The sequence below is a fragment of the Macaca thibetana genome, chromosome 16, assembly GCF_024542745.1.
Source record: "Macaca thibetana thibetana isolate TM-01 chromosome 16, ASM2454274v1, whole genome shotgun sequence".
Classification (NCBI taxonomy): domain Eukaryota; kingdom Metazoa; phylum Chordata; class Mammalia; order Primates; family Cercopithecidae; genus Macaca; species Macaca thibetana.
The window spans coordinates 26,927,018-26,944,189 of NC_065593.1; the positions used below are offsets into that span (position 1 = coordinate 26,927,018).

At 38.4% G+C, this 17,172-nt stretch overlaps 1 protein-coding gene across 7 annotated transcripts in view; it reads left to right on the plus strand.

The window, feature by feature from the left end:
• The window catches only part of RHOT1 (ras homolog family member T1), an 85,626-nt gene that overhangs the window by 52,757 nt on the left and 15,697 nt on the right, over nucleotides 1-17,172 (plus strand). For 4 of the 7 annotated variants that reach the window (XR_007720272.1, XM_050763789.1, XM_050763791.1 and 1 more), the window contains exons 9-19: nucleotides 696-794; nucleotides 1,943-2,051; nucleotides 2,792-2,912; nucleotides 5,501-5,585; nucleotides 5,959-6,104; nucleotides 7,674-7,774; nucleotides 9,478-9,608; nucleotides 10,634-10,717; nucleotides 13,691-13,810; nucleotides 14,822-15,024; nucleotides 16,074-16,169. Coding sequence is in view for 6 of the 7 variants with exons in the window: in XM_050763789.1 (XP_050619746.1) it covers nucleotides 696-794; nucleotides 1,943-2,051; nucleotides 2,792-2,912; nucleotides 5,501-5,585; nucleotides 5,959-6,104; nucleotides 7,674-7,774; nucleotides 9,478-9,608; nucleotides 10,634-10,717; nucleotides 13,691-13,810; nucleotides 14,822-15,024; nucleotides 16,074-16,169 (1,295 nt within the window). In the remaining variant the exon portion in view is untranslated. The remainder of the gene's footprint in view (nucleotides 1-695; nucleotides 795-1,942; nucleotides 2,052-2,791; nucleotides 2,913-5,500; nucleotides 5,586-5,958; nucleotides 6,105-7,673; nucleotides 7,775-9,477; nucleotides 9,609-10,633; nucleotides 10,718-13,690; nucleotides 13,811-14,821; nucleotides 15,025-16,073; nucleotides 16,170-17,172) is intronic. The other 3 variants (XM_050763790.1, XM_050763792.1, XM_050763794.1) reach the window with 1 other exon arrangement.

A 17,172-nucleotide genomic window follows, 5' to 3' on the forward strand; every position in this document is an offset into this window, starting at 1 on the left:
TGGGCCTTATTTTAAAATAGTCATTTATTTATTCTATCCATGATGAATCATAAAATAAAAATGAAGGAAATTGTCAGAATATATTTCCAGCAGCATTAGTCATAACAGTTTTAGAGTCACAAAAGGCAAAGTTCTTTTTAAAGTATAAATTCTTATACTAGGAAGTTAGTAAAAATTTTTTACACTTACTAACTAGTGATAATTTTGCCACTTGTTTGTGAATGAGCGTATTTTATTTTCCAGCTTTAACATACACACAGGGGACAGATCAAAACAAATCTCATTCTGCTACCAGAAAGTGGATGGTCAGAAATCGGAAGTTGAGGGGAAAGTCCTTAGTAGTTTTATAAGTCAGTTCATATTGTCTATGGAATGACAGAAGATATAGATAAATAAATAGTTCTTCTTTATGTGACTAGAAAAATGAATCCCTCCTAAAGATGAACTTCTCCTTTGCCTGTTCTTAAAGGATTTGTGGTCATAAGGGGAGAGCTTGACCATTCCAATTATCAGTCCCAGCAAATATTGCCTCATTTACTTAAAAAGGTTTGCATATAAAAGTAAATGGCTTTGCTTTAGTTCATTTTTTCATGTTGGTGGTATTTGATACTGTGTAAAAACAATCAGAATTTTTCTCAGCATTGCTTATGAAAATCACAGTTTAAATAATTATTTCTTTTCTCAATGATTTATAGATGAAACCAGCTTGTATAAAAGCCCTTACTCGTATATTTAAAATATCTGATCAAGATAATGATGGTACTCTCAATGATGCTGAACTCAACTTCTTTCAGGTAATGGTCCTTTATTTCAGATATTTGCATATCTTTTTTTTTTTTTTTTTTTTTTGCTGAAAGCTATAAAATGTATTAGCTTAAACAACAAGAACAGTATGTTATAAACATAAGTTTCTTTCACATAGAACTATCACATCAACCTATATATGCCTTTACTTAGTCTATAAAACTCTCTTATGCCCAGGAATTGAGGGGATTTGGTAGCTTCATTTTATGGTATAAATGTTAAGGATGACTTGGAGTCTGAACTCTGAATCATTTTGCTTTCTTTTTTTTTTGTTTGTTTGTTTGTTTTGAGACGGAGTCTCGCTCTGTCGCCCAGGCTGGAGTGCAGTGGCCGGATCTCAGCTCACTGCAAGCTCCGCCTCCCGGGTTCACGCCATTCTCCTGCCTCAGCCTCCCGAGTAGCTGGGACTACAGGCGCCCGCCACCTCGCCCGGCTAGTTTTTTGTATTTCTTAGTAGAGACGGGGTTTCACCGTGTTAGCCAGGATGGTCTCGATCTCCTGACCACGAGGTCTCCACCCGTCTCGGCCTCCCAAAGTGCTAGGATTACAGGCTTGAGCCACCGCGCCCGGCCTTCATTTTGCTTTCTTAGTTTTGAATAACATAGCTACACAAATAGCCCTGTGTTTTAGATACAGGATGGAGGGAGTTGGAAATATTTCTTTCTAAGTATGACATGTTTTACTTTTGTTTTTTGAGATAGAGTCTCGCTCTGTCACCCAGGCTGGAGTGCAATGGTGTAATCTTGGCTCACTGCAACCTCCACCTCCTGGGTTCAAGTGATTCTCCTGCCTCAGCCTCCCAGGTAGCTGGGACTACAGGCATGTGCCACCACACCCAGCTAATTTTTGTATTTTTAGTGAAGATGAGGTTTCACCATGTTGGCCAGGGTGGACTCGATCTCCTGACCTCATGATCCACCTGCCTCAGCCTCCCAAAGTGCTGGGATTACAGGCGTGAGCCACCGTGCCCGGCCCAGGTTTTACTTAAATAATACAAAGTGGAGACTATTCCTAATGTAGAATATGTTTCTTTGGTTGCAGTTATTGGATTTAATGTTGCTTTGTAGATTACCATTTTATATTATTTGTGGTTTTAATGCTGGTTTGTTTTTAAATATATTTTTATGTTTTTTGCTAGAGGATTTGTTTCAACACTCCATTAGCTCCTCAAGCTCTGGAGGATGTCAAGAATGTAGTCAGAAAACATATAAGTGATGGTGTGGCTGACAGTGGGTTGACCCTGAAAGGTAGGTGAATGGTATTTTTCCCCCTTTTGAAACTTAATATTTTCAAAATTTGGCAGAAGGTGAAGGTCTTTATTGCATTATTTATACTTTAAGGAAACGTTAATATTTACTAGTATGCCTAAAGTCTGATTTGGATATTTACGAGTTGGGAGGGACAGACCATTGTTGGGGATTATCATCTTTACTACCAGTATAAATTAGAGGTGGGGAAATTGGTTGGATCTCAAGGATACAGAGGTCCACCTGAGGGAAGGAGATATCTGGAACAAAAAAAAAGTGTCTTAAAATTCTTCCTACTCATAAACAGCCTTTAAATAGTCATTATTTTTAGGGAATTTTGTCTATGGGTCAAATTTACCAGTATAGAATGTTCTCTGGAGAATATATTATAGAGGCACAGTGAAGTTAATGAGATTGAAAACCAGAATTTTCCATGACAAAAATAAACTCAAAGATCTGTAGAACACTACTCTTGTATAACTTTGTGCATGTCAGTATATTCCTTGAGATGTAATGTTGGCCATTTCCTCCTGTGCTGTCTCTTGCTGAGCTGGGTGTATATGTGAAACAACTCTGAAATCAGCTGTTTCATTGAGATACTTGTGAATTTTGTTTTGTTTTGAGCTTTACAATGCAAAGCTAGCATCCATATGTTCATGAATCTAGTTCTTGCCATTATGTTACATGCTTTTCTCCTATGTGACTCTGTATCCTTTATTTACTAATTTACTTTATTTCAGGTTTTCTCTTTTTACACACACTTTTTATCCAGAGAGGGAGACACGAAACTACTTGGACTGTGCTTCGACGATTTGGTTATGATGATGATCTGGATTTGACACCTGAATATTTGTTCCCCCTGTATGTACCTTTGGTTTTGTTTTGTTTTGTTTTTTAAATTTTTTATTGAGACAGGATCTCACTATGTTGCCCAGGCTGGTTTTGAACTCCTGGGCTCAAGTGATCCTCCCACCTCGGCCTCCCAAATTGCTGTGATTACAGGCATTGAGCCATGCTTAGTCACCTTTGGTCTTGTAATTGATTTTACTTGCTAAATATTTTTAAGGTTGATTTAGCACACATGGGGAGGTGGGCTTTAAGCTAATTGGGAATATTTTAGAATTATAGCAGAGCTTTATAGTAGGATTTCTCAACCTCAGCACTATTGACATTTTGGACCAGAGAATTTTTTGTTGTGGATGTCCTGTGCAGTATAGGATGTTTATCACATCTGTAGAAGTCAGTGATACCTCCAGTTGTGACAACCAGAACTGTTGAGAAATTGCCAAATGTGCCCTCTGAAGTGAAATTATCCCCAGTTGGGAACCACTGATTCCCTCATGACTCAAACTTTTCCTCTTCTTGTGGAGACTACAGGTATCTTTTTTTGTTCGTTTTACTGAGGAAGGAAAAATAAGATGCTAGACAATAAACTTGTTTTGGGAGTCAAGAGATCTCAGAAATATGCTGGTTAACATTTTTCTTACGTTGTTCTTCTCCCTTAGTTTTATAGCCTGTTCTTCTTAGCTTAAGTTGAAGTCGGTATTTTCCTAAACAGCTTAAGTTGAAGTAGGTATTTTCCTAAACGACTGGTCTATTTGTGGTTCTTTTTCTTCTTCTTTCTTTCTTTTTTTTTTGAGACGGGAATTTTGCTCTGTCGCCCAGGCTGGAGTGCAGTGGCGCAAGCTCTGCCTCCCGGGTTCACGCCATTCTCCTGCCTCAGCCTCCTGAGTAGCTGGGACTATAGGCGCCCGCCACCACACCTGGTCAATTTTTGGTATTTTTAGAGAGGCAGGGTTTCACCGTGTTAGCCAGGATGGTCTCGATCTCCTGATCTCATGATCCGCCCGCCTCGGCCTCCCAAAGTGCTGGGATTACAGATGTGAGCCACCGCACCCGGCCTTTTTTTTTTTTTTTTTAAAGAGACGTCTCATTTTGGCTAGCTCACTGCAACCTTGAGCTCCATGGCTCAAGCAATCCTCCCACCTGAGCTTTCCGAATAGCTGGGACTATAGGTGTGCACCACAATGCCGTCCCCTCCCCTCCTTTTTTCTTTTCTTTTCTTTCTTTTCTTTCTTTGTTTCACTATATTTCCTAGGCTCATCTTGGGGCCTCAAATGATCTTCTTGCCTCAGCCTCCTAAGGTGCTGGGATTACAGGCCTGAGCCACCATGCCTGGCCCGTTATTTTCCTTTGATAATACTATGTTCAAGTTCTGTTTGTTTAAAAATAGACCCAGTGCCATCCCCAAACAAGAGACTGCCTTGTTGCAGGATCCCTCTTCTATATCCCAGGGAAGCGAGCTTTTCAGGGATGGTGACTTCCCAGGATCTGGCCTCAGAGTTTTCAGTCATTCTTCATTTTTTCATTGGCACATTACCTTCATGGTGCTCTGTTATTTTAGCATAGCACCTCCAGCTATCTAGAAAGACTGTTACTTTTTACTTCTCCATTTTTGAGGAAGCAAAGTTCTTTCTGATTAGATTCCTAGTCCATTAATCAGTTCTAAACTGAAACTTCCTTTGACTAAGTTACTAAATCTTGGCTCAAGTTAATTTCCTAGATTTTTCAATAAATATATACTGAATGAATGAATTTGTTATAGGACTCTCTCATAAGGTTTTCTTTTCTTGTGTCATTTATGTGAATAGATGAATTCTATGGGAGGTTGCTTATTGCTTTAAGTATGACAGTTGGGAAATTCCCTGTCTTATGGCATTGTGGCTTACACTAATCATCTCTTTCAGTTTTTTTTATCCTCTTTGCCTTTAATTTTCTTCAAAATAACTTCCTGGAGCTACTACATGAATCTCTCTATCCTTATGGAACCTTCTTCCTCTCTCCTTCACATTGCTGCTAGAATAGTGGATAAATAAATAAAAATTTGGCTCTGTTACTTCCCTTCAACCTGCTTTTCTGATATTTAAGAAAATGGGCCTGGTACAGTGGCTCATGCCTGTAATCCCAACACTTTGGGAGGCCAAGGTGGGTGGATTGTTTGAGCCCAGGAGTTCAAGCCAGCCTGGGCAATGGGGTGAGACCCCATCTCTACAAAAATACAAAAATTAGCCAGGCATGGTAGTGTGCGCCTGTGGTCCCAGCTACTCAAGAGGCTGAGATGGGCAGATTGATTGAGCCCAGGAGGTCGAGACTGCAATGAGCTGTGATCGTGCCACTGTACTGTAGCCTGGGCAACAGTGAGACCCTGTCTGAATTTAAAAATGGGAAAGAAAGAAAATGTTGTTACTTTGGAATGAGCATTATTATGACTCTTCTGAAGAGTGGCAAAATCACTCCAGAGAGTTTCCTTGGGAAGTCTAAATGATACCAAGTGAAGATATTCTTGTAAATGGTATTACCTCACAAAAGACTTGTTGCAATTTTATATTCATTTCTTAAATTTTAAAATTTGAGTAATGATTTATTTTACTCTTGAATTTTTTCAACAGGCTAAAAATACCTCCTGATTGCACTACTGAATTAAATCATCATGCATATTTGTTTCTCCAAAGCACCTTTGACAAGCATGATTTGGTAAGCCTTTAGCTGTAATTTTCCATAATATATAGCAAAATATTTTTCAGTGAATGATATAACTCTGTTCCCTGAGCTATGGGATGTGTATGTCACATAGCCAAAAACTGCTTAACCTCTCTAAGTAAAATTCACAAAAATATTTTCTGCTGTTTACCTTTGTTGTTTTCTCAAGATGAAAATGTCTAATTTCTAACAGACTCTCTTATCGGTTTTCTTATATACACGTGAGGAATTTTCTTGATAAAATGTAAAATTTCTTGTCACTTGTTAAGTAGTTTTAAAAAGCATAGCTTTACTAGATTGGGGGACTTTTGTGTTGGAAATTAGTATCTTCGCTATCTAAACATTATGTATCCTTGTGTTTCTTCAGGATAGAGACTGTGCTTTGTCACCTGATGAGCTTAAAGATTTATTTAAAGTTTTCCCTTACATACCTTGGGGGCCAGATGTGAATAATACAGTTTGTACCAATGAGAGAGGCTGGATAACCTACCAGGGATTCCTTTCCCAGTGGACGTGAGTATAGAGCTCACCTCTTTCCTCTAGAGTTGCAAATAGTTTAAAGTTATTATGTATTACATTTGTTACTTTGTCAGCTTGTAAGACCTTATGAAATGCTTCAATCATAATTGCCTCTAAGCAAGATTAGCTGCTGATATCTCTAAGATGAACTATAAATGTTCTATAAATTTATCAGGAAGGGACTGTTTTATTTTGGATGATGTATTTTTAGTAGAGACAGGGTTTCACCATGTTGGCCAGGCTGGTCTCGAACTTCTGGCCTCAAGTGATCTGCCCGCTTCAGCCTCCCAAAGTGCTGGGATTACAGGCATGAGCTACCACGCCTAGCCTTTAATGAACTCTTAGTAAGATTTTGTGAGGATTTGTCTACAACCTAGTTATAGCATGGTTGATATTATACCTAGGGTATTAAGGGAATCTTCTGGTCTTGCATAGTGACATAATTGCTTTAGCCTTAACTGACTCAACATTAGGATCTTTTCTTTTTTCAAATATGTAAGAAAGGCTAATTTCAGATTATTTTTGCACCTTTGTCACTTTTTTTTTTTTTTGAAACAGAATTTCGCTCTTGTTGCCCAGGCTGGAGTGCAATGGTGTGATCTCAGCTCACTGCAACCTTAGCCTCCCGGATTCAAGCGATTCTCCTACCTCAGCCTCCCGAGTAGCTGGGATTACAGGCATGCGCCACCACACCTGGCTAATTGTGTATTTTTAGTAGAGATGGGATTTCTCCATGTTGGTCAGGCTGGTCTGGAACTCCTGACCTCAGGTGATCTACCCACTTCAGCCTCCCAAAGTGCTGGGATTACAGTCATGAGCCACTGTGCCTGGCCACCTTTGTCACTTTTTCATGTGTGTTTTATTAAGTCCTCAACTGGCTAATATTTGAAAATATATTAACTTTATATTAACTTGGAAAGTAGATCACGTAAAATATCCCCACTCTATCACGATTTTACCAGCCACTCACTGCTTATCTTTGTGGCCTTGGTGTTTCTGGGCAGATGGAGTAGAGAGAGGAATTTCCCGCCATCTTGCATTCTTCTCCCTTTTCTTCTCTGCTTTAAGAACGGCAGTGTAGGGCCAGGCAACGTGGCTCATACCTATAATCCTAGCACTTTGGGAGGCCAAGGCGGATGGATCACTTGAGATCAGGAGTTCGAGACCAGCCTAGGCAACGTGGCGAAACCCTGTCTCTACTAAAACATTTTTAAAAATTAAAAAATAAATTAGCCAGGCTTGGGGGCACATGCCTATAGTCCCAGCTACTTGGGGGGCTGATGCAGGAAGATCACTTGCACCCAGGGGGTTGAGGCTACAGTGAGCTGTGTTTATGCCATTGCACTCTAGCGTGGATGACAAAGTAAGACTCTGTCTTTCAAAAAAAAAAAAAAAAAAAAAGAATGGCAGTGTAGGAAAAACTATGGTTGGGCACATAGGAAATTAAAGTAGTCTATACAAAAATTATCTAGGTGTGGTACATAAAGTTTTTTAGCTATTGGATTTTTTTCCCATAAATATTCATTTAGGAATTTTCACATTTTAAATTCTTTTCTTTTGTAGGCTCACAACTTATTTAGATGTACAGCGGTGCCTGGAGTATTTGGGCTATCTTGGCTATTCAATATTGACTGAGCAAGAGTCTCAAGCTTCAGCTATTACAGGTAAGTATCTAGATACTGTTCAGCTCATGATTAGAGATTTGCACTCCATTTTCAAACGTAACAAAGAGTAAGAATAAATTCATCTTCATTAGTCTTCCATCTACACTCGATTAGTTTTCCTTGTGATCTGATCATTTCTTTTGTGTTGAGGTGTTTGATTTTACTGTTTATGAAAAGAAAGGAAGAGTAGAGACTTAGCTTCGAGTCTACTCCCTGGGGTTACTCCACTGATGAAAATGAAGAAGAGCTACGGGCATTAAAGGATTTACCAGTTGATCTTGCATTTTAATTTTCTTTAAACATTAAAAATAATGCCTATTAACTGTTTTCTGTATTAATACAGCTTTCACAAATCTTGTAATGTAAGCCAGGCATTCTTGCCAAGGAATGTGCACCACTTAAAGTAAACCAAATGTATGGAAATAGCAAGTTAAGGAACTGATCATTTCAAGAGTTTCTTATATCCCTGTTGGTGGAAAATGTGCCGTATCTTACGGGAATCCCTAGCACAAGAAGACAGCCTTTCTTAAATTGACAGAGCAGGTACCCTTTAAAATACTTAACCAATTAGACAGTATTTAATTCAACACCAGAAAATAAGAAAATAGTCACTAGCCAGCCATGAGGTTCTTTCACTCAGCACATTGTTTACATCTTTCTGTATCAGTAAGTATACTTTATTTATCTTAATGTTAATAATGTGTCACAATATGGATGTTCTATAACTTATTTAACTATCCCATAATTATATATTTTTATCATTTTTGGTTTTTTTCTACTATCACTAGTATCTCTGGTGAGGTCTGTAGTTCAGTCTTCAGGTATAGCCTAAGGAGGTTGTTGGTTTTTTTGTTGTTGTTGTTTGAGACAGAGTCTCTCTCTGTCACCAGGCTGGAGTGCAGTGACGAGATCTTGGCTCACTGCAACCTCCGCCTCCTGGGTTCAAGCGATTCACTTGCCTCAGCCTCCCAAATAGCTGGGACTACAGGCATGTGCCACCATGCCCAGCTGATTTTTGTATTTTTAGTAGAGATGGGGTTTCACCATGTTGGCCAGGATGGTCTCAATCTCTTGACCTTGCGATCTGCCCACCCTGGCCTCCCACCGTTCTGGGATTACAGGTGTGAGCCACCGCGCCAGGCTCCAAGGAGGTCTCTTTACCTCAGGAAGGGTTACCTGCTGTCCTGATGATACAGCATTGTTTTCTGGCATGCCTCTTTTACAGTTTACATTTGAAAGGATGGCTAACCCCAAAGTGTGTGTCCCTTTTCCTTTTATGGATCCAGCTCCAAGAGAGTGCAGATTTGAAATAGCATCTTTTAGTTTATAATATGTGACAGTTTATCACAGAAAAAATTAGATGGAATATAATGTTGGCTATATTCTTAGTAATTTTCATTCATTTGTAGGATATTTTCCTTATGAAAATACACTATTTTATGATGAAATAAATGTTTGGTTACATGACATTCACATTCCAGTCAACTTTCAGAAATGCATTTTTCCACTAACTGGGGCCCTTCTGCATTCTATGTACTTCATTCACATACAGCTTGACTGTCATACAATATGTTTGTTTATAGATCAACTACTTCATAAAAATGATAAGCAGCAATGCCCTATTTTGCAAAAGGTGGAATGGAGGCTTATTGAATCTAAGTGGTATATATTTAGTGGGTTTTTATTATTATTATTTTTTTTAGTAACAAGAGATAAAAAGATAGACCTGCAGAAAAAACAAACTCAAAGAAATGTGTTCAGATGTAATGTAATTGGAGTGAAAAACTGTGGGAAAAGTGGAGTTCTTCAGGCTCTTCTTGGAAGAAACTTAATGGTGAGAGTTCTTGTAAAATACAATTTTATCCAACAAATTTTTATATTTACAAGTTTATATGTTTTCGTAGCCATTGACATTTTTAGATAATTAGTAGAACTCAATGGCCTATATTAGTCAAGTACAGTCTAAATGTAACAATAATCCTGTTGAACTGTCTTTATCTTTGTTTCATTGATATTAGCTCGTTCATTTGTCTTTTTTTAACCAGTGTTTAAATGGGCATTAAACGACTATAGATGTGAAAGCACCTAACACAGTTCTTGGCATGAAGGAAATGCACAGTAAATATTTTGAATTGAATATTGTTATCTAGTTCTTACTACTCCCTTGAGTAAGAAGAAGAAGACATATTTCTTTTCTTCTTCTTCTTTTTTTTTTTTTTTTTTTTTTTTTTTTTTTTGAGGCAAGGTGTTGTTCTGTTGGCTAGACTGGAGTTCAGTGACGTGATCATGGCTCACTGCAGCCTCAACCATCTGGGCTTAGGTGATCCTCCCAGCTCAGCCCCCAGAGCAGCTGGGACTACAGGCGTGAACCACCAGGCCCAGCTAATTTTTGTATTTTTAGTAGAGATGGGGTTTTGCCATGTTGCCCAGGGTGGTCTTGAACTCCTGAGCTCAAGTGATCCTCTCACCTTGGCCTCCCAAAGTGCTGAGATTACAGGTATGTGCCACCACACCCTGCCGACATATTTCTAGGTGGGTATTCATCTCGATCAGACCAAATTATAGTATAATGAAGATTGCCAGCAGGTGGCTCTAGAATATACTTGCAGTAATAGGGATAGTTTCCTTCCTTTTTAGCTACTGCTTGTACTTTATGCAGAACAAATACATCTTTTTATTTTAGGTCTTAAGAACTAAGAAACATAAAATCAGTATCTCCTTTATACTGGTAAGTAGTACACAGTGTAGGGAAGAATGCCCTTTTATTTATAACACACCTGCACATATACACAGAGGTATTTGTGTATTGTTGAAAACTAGTTACTGCAGATATTGAGATTTTCGGTGTTCTGTTTTCAGAGGCAGAAGAAAATTCGTGAAGATCATAAATCCTACTATGCGATTAACACTGTTTATGTATATGGACAAGAGAAATACTTGTTGGTAAGAAATTCTGTGGCACACAAAAATTTCTAATTATTGGGTACATTTTAAAATGGCTCTTTGAAAACAAATTGGCTTCAATTGAATGACTCTATATAGAACTTGTGTGTGTTTTTTTTTATATATTTCTTTAGAAAATTATAAAATTTTTTATTTTTTTTTATTTTTTTTATTTTTTTGAGACGGAGTCTCACTCTGTCGCCCAGGCTGGAGTGCAGTGGCCGGATCTCAGCTCACTGCAAGCTCCGCCTCCCAGGTTCATGCCATTCTCCTGCCTCAGCCTCCCGAGTAGCTGGGACTACAGGCGACCGCCGCCTCGCCCGGATAGTTTTTTGTATTTTTTTAGTAGAGACGGGGTTTCACCGTGTTAGCCAGGATGGTCTCGATCTCCTGACCTCGTGATCCGCCCGTCTCGGCCTCCCAAAGTGCTGGGATTACAGGCGTGAGCCACTGCGCCTGGCAAAATTTCTTAATAATTTCTTTAGAGACACAGTCTTAACTATGTTGTCCTGGCTAGCTCTTGGGCTCAAGGGATCTCCCACCTCAGCCTCCCAAGGAGCTGGGACTACAGGCATGTGCTACCAAGCTTGATTTTATTTTTTTTCATCTGGTTTATTCATTAGAATTTTAAGTCTTTTTGGCTGGGCGCGGTGGCTCATGCCTGTAATCCCAGCATTTTGGGAGGCCAGGGCAGGTGGAGCACCTGAGGTCAGGAGTTCAAGACCAGCCTGACCAACATGGAAAAACCCCGTCTCTACTAAAAATACAAAATTAGCCGGGCATGGTGGCTCATGCCTGTAATCCCAGCTACTCGGGAGGCTGAGGCAGGAGAATCGCTTGAACCCGGGAGGCAGAGGTTGTGGTGAGCTGAGATAATGCCATTGCACTCCTGCCTGGGCAGCAAGAGTGAAACTCCATCTCCAGGGGGAAAAAAAAAAGAATTTTAAGTCTTTTTATCTATGTGATAATTGCATAGGTATAGATATAAATAAAAATTCATCTATTGGTACGCTTAATTGCACATTAGCTATACCACAATAAGAAAGTGGAAGAAAACGGGCCAGGTGTGGTGGCTCACACTACCTAAGACTGGGTAATTTATAAGGAAAAGAGGTTTAGGCCAGGCGCAGTAGCTCATGCCTGTAATCCCGACACTTTGGGAGGCTGAGTCAGGTGGATCACCTGAGGTCAGGAGTTCGAGACCAGCCTGGCCAACATGGTGAAAGCTTGTCTCTACTAAAAATGCAAAAATTAGCTGGGCATGGTGGCACGTGCCTGTAATCCCAGGTACTTAGGAGGCTGAGGCAGGAGAATTGCGTGAACCTGGGAGGCGGAGGTTGCAGTGAGTCAAGATTGCGCCACTGCGTCCCAGCCTGGGCGACAAAGTGAGACTCCACCTCAAAAACAAAAACAAAAAAGGTGAAAAAAATGAACTCCCCTTTTACTTTCTTCTACTTCTATTTTTTTTTTTTTTTTTTACTTTAAGTTCTGGGATACTTGTGCAGGTTTGTTGCATAGGTCAACCCATCATCTAGGTTTTCAGACCCACATGCACTAGGTATTTGTCCTAATGCTCTCCCTTCCCTTGCCCCTCAGCCCCCGACAGGCCCCGGTGTGTGATGTGCCCCTCCCTGTATCCATGTATTCTCATTGTTCAACTCCCACTTATGAGTGAGAACATGCAGTGTTTGGTTTTCTGTTCCTGTGTTAGTTTGCTGAGAATGATGGCTTCCAACTTCATCCATGTCTCTGCAAAGGACATGAACTCCTTATTTATGGCTGCATACTTCTATTTTTTAAAAAATTATTTCCTGTACTATTGACTAGAAATTAATATGAAAATCCTGCTAATGCTTGGTAGTTTACCTATAATCTGAATCAAGTTTATTTAGCAGGGAAGGGAATATTTAACAAATATGTTAGCCTTAAAAATGTATAGGCTACTCTAGGCACACTGCCTGTGGGTTAGCCCTGCTCTGCAAGTAGCAATAAAATCAAACAAACAATAAAAAAAGTACAAAAGAAGGGCTGAAAAGATACCATGAAATACAGTAGAAGGACGGTTATATGGGCCGGGTGTGGTGGCTCACACCTGTAATCCCAGCAAACTTTGGGAGGCCGAGGCAGGTGGATCACCCCAGCCTGACCAACATGGAGAAACCCTATCCCGGGCTGGTCTCAAACTCCTGGGCTCAAGCGGTTTACCCACCTCAGTCTTCCAAAGTGCTGGGATTACAGGTGTGAGCCACAGTGCCCATCCCTGAATTTTACTCTTATTGGAGATCATTATATCATAGATGGAATATTTAAGAAATTTTATAATAAACACCAAAGAGTGGCAGTGAAACAGAGCAAAATGACTTTACTGTAAAGAGTTATTTGCTTTTTGTTTTTGATTAGTGGGGGAGAAAAGGTGGTGTGGTAGAAAGAAAATAGATTTGAGAATCATATCTGAGTTCAAATTTTGATTTGATAACTTCCTAGATGTGTACCATGGGCAGCTGACTTAATCTTTCTAGCCCGTCTCCTTTTCTGTAGAATGTAAACAATGCATGTAGAGGGTCTGCTGCCACACATTAGTCACTCACTAATACTAGCTGCCATTGAATTTTTTTTTTTTTTGAGACAGGCTCACCCAGGCTGGAGTGCAGTGGCACGATCTTGGCTCACTGTAACCTCTGCTTTCCAGGCTCAAGCGATTCTCCTGCCTTAGCCTCCCCAGTAGCTGGGACTACAGGCACATGTCAGTGTGCTTGGCTAAGCTTCCACAGAATCTTAATCACCATTTTTAGTCTACAGAAACAGAAGATACTTATTTGTCTATACTTTCTACTTTTAAAAATGGCCCGAAAAGTTATGCTTAACCAGTACTTTTAAAGCTAGGAAGTCCAGGGGAGGAAGTAATAAGCTATCATGACTTAATATATCAATATTATGATACTTATATATTTCATTGTCTTTTTCTTTTACAAGTTGCATGATATCTCAGAATCGGAATTTCTAACTGAAGCTGAGATCATTTGTGATGTTGTGTGCCTGGTATATGATGTCAGCAATCCCAAATCCTTTGAATACTGTGCCAGGATTTTTAAGGTTTGTTGCTCCTACAGACTATGACTAAATGTAACCTCATATGGAGTTTTTATGGAATTGCAGTGTGGTGTTTCCTAATCACAAAAATGCAACAAAATCATGTGTGGAGCTTTTTAAAAATACATACATCTTTACCCTATCCCTAAAGGTTCTGGTTTTGTTCTAAAGTGGTAGAGTCTCAGACCTATATATTTCTAAAAGTTTTCTACATGTGATTCTGAGGTGCTTCTTGATTGAGAACTTTTGCATTAATGCAAGGTCTTCCTGGCTGTTAAAGTTACATATGTCTGCCTTCTCTCTGATGAAAAAAAAAGAGTAGTACGTATGGATTATATATTGCCAAATATACCAAGAATAACAGCCAGAGGAAAAGGATAAACCTGAAGCTTAGAAAGTCTATCAGTCACTTAGAGATTATGAAATAGCAAAAAACTGGAAATAATCAAGATGGCTGACAATGGACGATGATTTACTGAAGATAAAATAATCTAGTGGAATATTAGACAATATTTAAAAAATAAATTAAAAACAATAAATGGATAATTAAAAATGGTTTTGAATTCTGAAGAATATGGAGGACACAGTATTACATTTTTAAGTTATTATGTCCAGCATGACTGCAACTGTACAAACACCATATGAATACATGTGTTCAAGGACTAGAGGTGATATGAAAAAATGAAAGTAGTTTTTATAGAAGAATTTAGGTGGATTTCTTCATATTTCAAAATAATGTGTGTTTAATGTGTGTTTTTAATTACATTTTTTTTAAATTGTAAACTAAAGAATCAGTATAGGTCTGTTTTGTCATCCGCATTGGAAAAGTGGTCTGGGTCTTATTTATTATATGAAATTTACCTAGACCACTGCTAATCTTTGCCTTTTGGTTCATTTTTTTGCTTTGAAACTACTGTTGCTTTGCCTCTCTGGAGGAAATGTGTGGTTCACATTTAATTAAATAGTAATTTTTGAACTTATTATCAGATTTTGATTTCATTTTTTATTCCATAGCAACACTTTATGGACAGCAGAATACCTTGCTTAATCGTAGCTGCAAAGTCAGACCTGCATGAAGTTAAACAAGAATATAGTATTTCACCTACTGATTTCTGCAGGAAACACAAAATGCCTCCACCCCAAGCCTTCACTTGCAATACTGCTGATGCCCCCAGTAAGGATATCTTTGTTAAATTGACAACAATGGCCATGTATCCGTAAGTACTTGCTCTGTCTTCATTTTCATGTTGCATGGTTCATAACATTGCATGCCATTATTAGCCATGAAGGGAATATCTTTGTCACATAGGAATTGTTCAGCAACAGAAAGATACTTTGTAATGAGAAGGTACAAATGTGAGTAAATGCAAGTTTGGTTTGAATGCCTCAATAGAACAATATAAACAGTACTTCTGGCAATATTTGTATATTTTTGAGCAGGCTCTAACTATCTTAATAGGATAGTACAATAAAACACAACGCCCTACCCAGCATTAAAAAATAGTTTTACTGGAATAAAATGGGGTTGGCATCATGTTGTTTTATGCTTATAAAGCATTTTCATATGAACAAAGTTTATTTTTACATTTTTCTGTTATTGACCTTAGGTATATGAAGTTTTCTAAAATCTTTTATTAATTTATGTTGAAATTATGGGTATGCTTGAGTTCAGGATATGTCTTTTTTAAGTGCCGTAAAGAGTAGTTGTAATTGGAATTTCTACTGTATAAATGTTTTACATTAAGTGTTATGAGCCACAAATTTCATGTACATTTATTATATATCTATACATGCATATGCACAAGCACATAACTGTGGTCATCTCTGTAGTTTACTAACTGCCTTAAAATTGCATGGTTCTTAATGGCATTTCCCTCAAGTAGTGTGTTTGTATAAATTCTGTTTTGTAACAAAATAGTTTTTCAGGCAGTGCGTTTCTCAGGACTTTATAGCTTATTCTACTTATTCTTATGTTAGTCTCTAAATTATTTTTCTTCTTATAAAAACTGTAGTGTAAAATAGAGTAATAATCAAACATTGCTATAAACCAAGACTAACATTTTTCAAAAAGGTGTTGATTTGTACAGATTTTTAAAGTCAGAGTTAACTTTACTGCTATTTTATTACCTAATACTTTTTTTAGATGCAACAAACCCTTGAATTTCTATTTGTATTCGAAGACAAGTCATTCCTATTATTATAGAATAACCAAAACCTTATTTATGTTTTACCTTTGCTTTAAAACTCTCATGTATGTTATCTACAGAGAGGATCATTACAGAGACAGACTCTCCCGAGACATGGGCCACACTGATAGAATAGAGAATTTGAGAAAAATCTGGGTCTTTCTAAAAACTGCTTTGTAAGTTACTTTTTCTTTATGACTTCTGTGGGATTTTGTTGATATTTTCTTAGAGAATGACCAAATCTCCTTTCTTGCCATAATTAACATTTAGTAATTATGTAGAAACGCACTGCTTGGTCAGGCTTGCTGCCTAACTGTATATTACGTTGTCTTCCTTACTATATAAATGTACTTCTTTAATCTTGTAGTTACAGTAACTGCAACTGTGTTTTTACATCTGCATTTTTAAAACATGTTATTGTAATTCTGTGTGTGTGCGCGTGTGTGTGTGTGTGTGTTATATGATAAATGTACATACATGGACCACTTGTTTATACGGTTAATCCCAAACTACTTCTCATGAAGCATCTCCCTGTTGCTAAGCATACTTTGCATCTCTCCTTTTTGGTGGGTGGAGCCTTGTGTATGTTAAAGAATCAGATTTGATTTATAAAATAACAGATGGATTCCAGTATGACAGCTGGCAGTGACTTAGTAGCAGTGATTTGTTCATCATCACAAGTCAAAAAAAAAATGAAAAAAAAATGAAAAAGGAATGTCTTGAGACTATACAGATTTTTTTAAAAATTAATTCTTGTTTTTCTTCATGTTGGGAATTAGGCATTATTGGAATGCTGCTAATCGCCACAACCATGCCACCATGTGCTGTGGTCTCATCAGATCTCACAAGCTAAGCCAAGTCAGATTGGGCCAGTCCTTTGACTGAGAAGCCTATAAAAAAATGTTCAGGTGTTACAGGAATTGATGTCATTGATTCATCAGGTGGTGCTCTTCTGAGTGGGTTCTGAGCCAGTACCTCTTCATGGGTGGTGTGATGGCTTTGTATGAATGAGTGGCTCTGACCACTGAACAGTCATTGGAGACCCCCTACTTTGGTAGTTAGAGCTGAGGTGAAATGGGTTGTCCCCTGTGCCTGCACCAACTAGTACAACTCTACTCAACCAGAAAGGAGTCAAAAAGCCTCCCTAAATTTCATATCTAATTTCAATTGGATCCATTG